Source organism: Priapulus caudatus, unplaced genomic scaffold, assembly GCF_000485595.1.
Source record: "Priapulus caudatus unplaced genomic scaffold, Priapulus_caudatus-5.0.1 Scaffold251, whole genome shotgun sequence".
Classification (NCBI taxonomy): Eukaryota; Metazoa; Priapulida; class Priapulimorpha; order Priapulimorphida; family Priapulidae; genus Priapulus; species Priapulus caudatus.
In genome coordinates, this window is record NW_014577312.1 from 217,019 (window position 1) to 222,793 (window position 5,775).

The following is a 5,775-nucleotide window of genomic DNA, read 5'->3' on the forward strand; positions in this document are numbered from 1 at the left end:
GGGGTGGATTTGGTGGATTTGGTGGATTTGGGGTGGATTTGGTGGATTTGGTGGATTTGGGGGTGGATTTGGGTGAATCGTGTAACCCGTTTATAATATGATGTGGCGGAAGTAGATGTAAAAAAGAAGTAATAAATGAGTAGTCAGTATATTTAGTTATATGTGTTTATAATATGTATTGTTAAATTATCCATTGCCTTTGTGTTTTGTTTTGTACATCTATTTGCATAGTTATTTTCTTTCATCATTTAGGACAATTTTAGAAATGGTTAAAAGGAGAGAGAAGACGAAGCGAGAGCATTTGCATCTAACATTAGAAATTGTAGAGCAACGGTAAGTTTATTTAGTTTTCTATTTAATTGATTTAAAGGTTTTAAAGTAATTATTACGTGAGTTGTCCAGTGTTTTCACCACTTTCATGATACCTACTATTATTGCTTGAGTAACAGCAATTGTCTAGAGTAACAATCAAATGTCTTGGAACTTTCGTATTCATCAAAACATGCAATTTTCGAACTCGTTTGGTAAACAATCGTTTGATGTAATCTTGAAACTACAGCCGGTAGTATTGGACTAGCTAGTAGCGCCGCCGCCTATCTGCCATAGACATAGTACAGTCTCTCTCAAATGCAGTTGTTTTCAATTAATCACCGACAATTTATAAGTTTACCAATTCTGCCATTATCGCGACACGATAAAATGCATTGCTGTTACGATGTGTTTATACCCAATTTTCTATGCTATAACTGCTTAAAATCTTGGTGTTTTTATTGCTGGTGTAATCAGTGATATATCCGCTGTGACTATATTTTGCTATATTTTTTGGGGGTTGAGCTTTGAGTAAAACCCATAATAATAACTTTAAAGTAAATATAGTGGTTAATATTTGTTTATTTATATGTCAAAATTTTGTAATTCTTTACAATAGGTTAATTCTTTCACATGGTTATCAAAAGTATATGTTTACATTAAGAATTTAGCGCAGAACATCTTGTATTGCGCAAAACTGACGTGCATTGGAGTTCAATTGTGGAATTTACGTTGAGACACTAAACTGGCACAAATTTATTACTTTTTCTTTTCATCGTTCATTTTTCTGTTGTTTTACAAATGAAATTGCTTGTGGTCGTATAGGTATCAGATGGGAGACTTTTCGGGCACTGTACTTGCGGAGGTGAACGCTCTAAAGGACACACGTCCCAGCTTCCTACCATTTGTCAACCGGCATGATTGGAGAATCAGGGTATGGAACGTCAGGGTGCGAAATTAACGGGAGTCCGGAGTCAAATACTCCCTGATTTACTGTCGGACTCCCAGATTTGACATGTGCAGGAGTCTGTGTGACTCCCTGAAAATTCTGCCATACTAACTAGTTCGTTCCAGAGCACGGCCTCGCGGAATTACCGTATTTTTTCAGCTAATGTCCAAAGAAAATTTGGCAGACGTGCAACCGCATGAATCTTCAAAATAAGCACATGCGTTATCTTTAATTTTGAACCTCAGACTGCGGACTCCCTCTTTTTGAGGGTAGGTCCGTTGGACTCCCGTGTTCAAAAGTTAATTTCTACCCCTGGAACGTGGTTGTGGATAACAATGTCTTAATAGAGAATGACCGTTGATAATAGAAAAAACAACAATTTCGTCCATGTCAATAAGTTTCTTATATATGTATTCAACCTTATATGTTATAATTAGATTGTGGGCAGTACAGGCATTTAGGTGTACACTCGGATTCCGTCATGTGGGTTGCAGCATTCTTAGAATATACATTTCCCACAGAGTATCAGTCTGTTGGCTACGTCCAGTGATTGCCTTGAATACATCTAACTAATCTTGCTAGCCTGTGCTAACAGTGCAATATGTTTATAGTGTTTATTCTCTTGCATTTTCCCGTACGTGCCAACATTAAATCCTGCTGCAATAATGTTCCAAGAATGTTGGGAACTGATTACCATATGTTTATATATTAGCCATTCGCAGGTGTTTTCTCTGTCGATATGAAGTCGTGTGTGTGTGTGTGCTGCAGAAACAATGCGATTCATGTCCAATATGTTTACGATCCCACTCGAATGCATTTCCCCACAAGTATTAAGCGATGGCTGCATTGTCGCTGCAGGAATACGGCGTGTCACGGAAGAAGCGCGAGTACAGGAAGCGCAAGAGCAAGCAGCAGCAGGTGCAGGCTAGGGTAGAGCCGGAGGTGCCGTCCATGCTACCGTACGACGAGGTCAGGGCGCTCTTCCCCGACATAGCCTCCTCTGATGACGAGATGTCACCGGTGCGTATCCGACACTCAGGATTCATAGAGCAGTCGCGAGCGGGGGTCGCGTGAATATTTGCGTGGTGCCTAGACACTCAGGATTCGTAGAGCAGTCGCGGAGCGGGGTCGCGTGAATATTTGCGTGGTGCCCATAGAACACTCAGGAAATTGCGAGAGGCAGGTCAAGTTCGCGTGGTGTCGTGTGCCAAGCGTACATTGTCGCCCTGACAGGGTTCGTAGCGGGTCTTCCAAAGTCTTATAAGTACTTATTTTGCAAAAAAAAATAACGAGCTCTATTTAGTATTTTATTTTTTTTTTTTTTTTTTTTTTTTTTATTTTTTTATTTTTGGTGAAATCATTAGAAAGAGTAAGCTTGAATAGTCCTTATTTTTTTAATTGTTTTATAATAACTGTTCTCGACTTGAGAGTAAGAATTGTTGTATATATATTATAATACGGAATAATTAAATAATTGCTGTGCAATTGTGTATATAAATATTATTAGTGTACTTTAATAGTCGGTGATCTATCAGAAATCGCGTAAAAAAGTTTTATTTTGGCCTCCAGAAAGGGTCATATAAGTCCTTATTTCAACATGTGTCTTACTACTATGAACCCTGCCTGAGTCGTTTGCCACTTCTGCTGTTCATGCTGCATTGTGTCGTATATATTATGGCCAATTTTTTATGACGTTGATTTACTGTTGATGTCGGAGTCGCGTGAATCGACGTTGTCGTGTTAATGCGAAGCTTGCTGGTAGCTGCTTGGAGGCAGAAAATTTGGTGAGTGTGCGAGTCACAGCATGTGACATGCATCTCTGTAATCCTGCACGTGGTTTCTTTTCAGGTGCACTCGCAGTCGGATCTGGATGAGGATGCACCTGACGGCCAGTTCATGTTTCGGCGAAAGAAGGGTTGCAGTTACCACGCTGTAAGTGCGCCTTTACTAATTCAGTTTTTAAAGGTGGGCTTATGTCGGGCTTGCGAGCCGACTCGACTGGAAGCAACTGGCTGCAATTCACTGCGACTGCAGTGCTTAGGTCGGTCGACTGCGACGCGACTGCCTGCGACTGGCCGCCACTAGTTGCTCGGAATAGAACAGTGGGCAACTGGACGCAACTAGTCGCTGCTGATCGCTTCCAATTGCTCGAAATCCAGTTGCTTCCAGTCGAGTCGGCTCGCAAGCCCGACATAAGCCCCCTCTTAATATGTAGCGCATGCAATATTGGACAAATGTCGATAAATGCAAAATGCGGCTGAAACAAATATTTGTTTTTCCAATTTTATTATGTCTGCTGTTTATAGTTTATTTACTCTTAATACTATTATATGTATTTTTAATTTGCATGTAAAAAAGTCAAAGGTGATACTTAGAGCTTCTGTACTTGTTAAAATGTTTCAGTTATATGTAGTGGTTGAGTGGTTGGTAATATTTATAAATTGTATGTAATTGAGAAATCTGGTTGTGTTTAATTTAATACACTAAAAAATTGAGACATTGTAATATAGAATCCTATTTCCGTTTTAGCCTCTCATTGAGAAGCCAGGCAATTGGCCGTGGTTTAGTCAAGAGGATGGTGGGCTCGGTGACAAGCGGTATAGGTACACCTGTGCGTCACTCCGCTACCCATCACGTTGCATAGGCATGAGTCGCAGGAGGGTAGGCAGAGGGGGAAGGTAAGTTTAGTTAATGATTGATAGTATAAAATTACATTAAATATTAATTATTAAATAGTATAAAGTTAAAAGCGTTACAGATGGGGAGAATCGTAGGCAACCGACTGCGTAGAGTGCAGTGAGAACTGCTATCTCATTTTAATGTGGAAATATCATGTAGAACAAAATTGTAGGTATCACATTGTTAAGCTGGCGTAAATGTTGCAGAATATGGCTGGATAGGGGATACTCTCCAATGGACGATCACCTATCGGCTCTCCCCACCATGATTGCGGAAGAGAATGCAGAGCTGAGTAAAAATAGATTGTCAACCAACCACAGACTAGGAGATTATCATCGAAGTAGTAATTCATGGTGAGTGCGTGTGCCGTCGTTTCTATGGCAAGTTTTTGTTGAACATTGCTATGACAGATCACAAGATGAGTGAGCACGTACTCCATACAAGCCGTTATACCAGAATCTTGATCAGCCAGTAGTATGGTGACTGCAGTAGGCAATGTGATATGGTGTGTGTGTGTGTGTGTGTGTGCGTGTGCGCATGCGTGCATCTGTGTGCTGTGGTAAAAAATCTGTTGGGTTTTATTTTTAAAGGTAATTGTAACCATTTTGTTTGGGATATAAACCAAGTGGGGACCCAACAACTGCATATTTATATATGTAATTTAGTAGTGTAAGACGGGAACTGCATTGTTACGGATGTGGTTTTGCTCGTTTGCTTTCAGGATGCATTTTCGACCCAAAACACCTTCGCCAACAGACAAGCCTTCTTCGCTGGGTGTGACCTCATCATTGAGAAATAGCCCGGTTACCCTGACAACCGTGTCAACTCCCGAGTTTATGCTAGAGAGCTTTCAAACACATCAGGCAGAACTGCTAGAGATGCAACGCAAGCAGCTAGAACAAACACAAGATGTAAGCCTCACGCAAAACTGATGATCTTCTCCTAACTCACAGCATCCGGCAATTATGAACTATCCATTCATAACTTCTAAACTTATGCTCGGGCGAAAGTTTTAGATTTACTGTAAGGTGGGAATGCACCTACTTGTTCATTACCGGTTTTTGTTTTACGATGAGAGTTCTGTTAGGTTTATGTTATTGTTAGGTTGTGTCGAGTAAAGCTATTTTGTTTTGACTCTGTAAGTTTGACTCATTCAATTTAAAGGGGCAATATGTAGCTTATCGTAGTCGGTTTATTAGCTCAGCTGACGAAGTCAGATGCAGCTTGTAGAATCGCATGAATGTCCGTCCGTCCGTGTGTCAACAGTTACGGCACAAATCTTAACCGCTCGACGTACGATCTTGATATTCGGGACATCGGGGGGGGATCACGAAAAGGACTCGGGATGTTGAATTTGGGGGTCAAGGCCTAAAGGGTCAAAGGTCGAGATGTGTCAATGGAGGGGAATATTTCACTCTTAACTTAAAGTATAGGGGGAAATATGGAAATGCGGTACAAATCTCAACGGCTCGACTTACGCTGGTCGGGGGAGGAAACTCGTCACCAGTGCGAAATTGGAGGTCACAGGTCAAAGGGCAGTGGGGGAAAGGTCAGATATCAGACATTTTCTGAGGACATGGTCTAACGGACCGAGTGAAAAACTTTTTTGTTTCAGCGCTGACCTACCATTTTTATCACTTTATTGAAAGGACCATGAAATCTACTTTCTGCTGACGTGCGAAGAGTAAGTGTCTGATAAACTTTTGACCCTCAAGAGGAGGGTTAAACATGGATTTGTTGACTGTTAACAAAGGACTGAACTGCTTTTGCTATTAGAGCCTTGTTTACCCGCCCCTCCCTCCACTCGCCCACACCCTCCCCCCACCACCACTACGCCC

The 5,775-nt window shown here is 41.2% G+C and overlaps 1 protein-coding gene across 1 annotated transcript in view; it reads left to right on the forward strand.

Annotated features, from left to right (window-relative positions):
• The window catches only part of LOC106808058 (enhancer of polycomb homolog 1-like), a 21,762-nt gene that overhangs the window by 6,210 nt on the left and 9,777 nt on the right, over positions 1-5,775 (forward strand). The window contains exons 6-12 of the mRNA XM_014810616.1: positions 253-333; positions 1,135-1,243; positions 2,117-2,278; positions 3,107-3,190; positions 3,788-3,936; positions 4,144-4,290; positions 4,659-4,848. Of these exons, the coding sequence (XP_014666102.1) occupies positions 253-333; positions 1,135-1,243; positions 2,117-2,278; positions 3,107-3,190; positions 3,788-3,936; positions 4,144-4,290; positions 4,659-4,848 (922 nt within the window). The remainder of the gene's footprint in view (positions 1-252; positions 334-1,134; positions 1,244-2,116; positions 2,279-3,106; positions 3,191-3,787; positions 3,937-4,143; positions 4,291-4,658; positions 4,849-5,775) is intronic.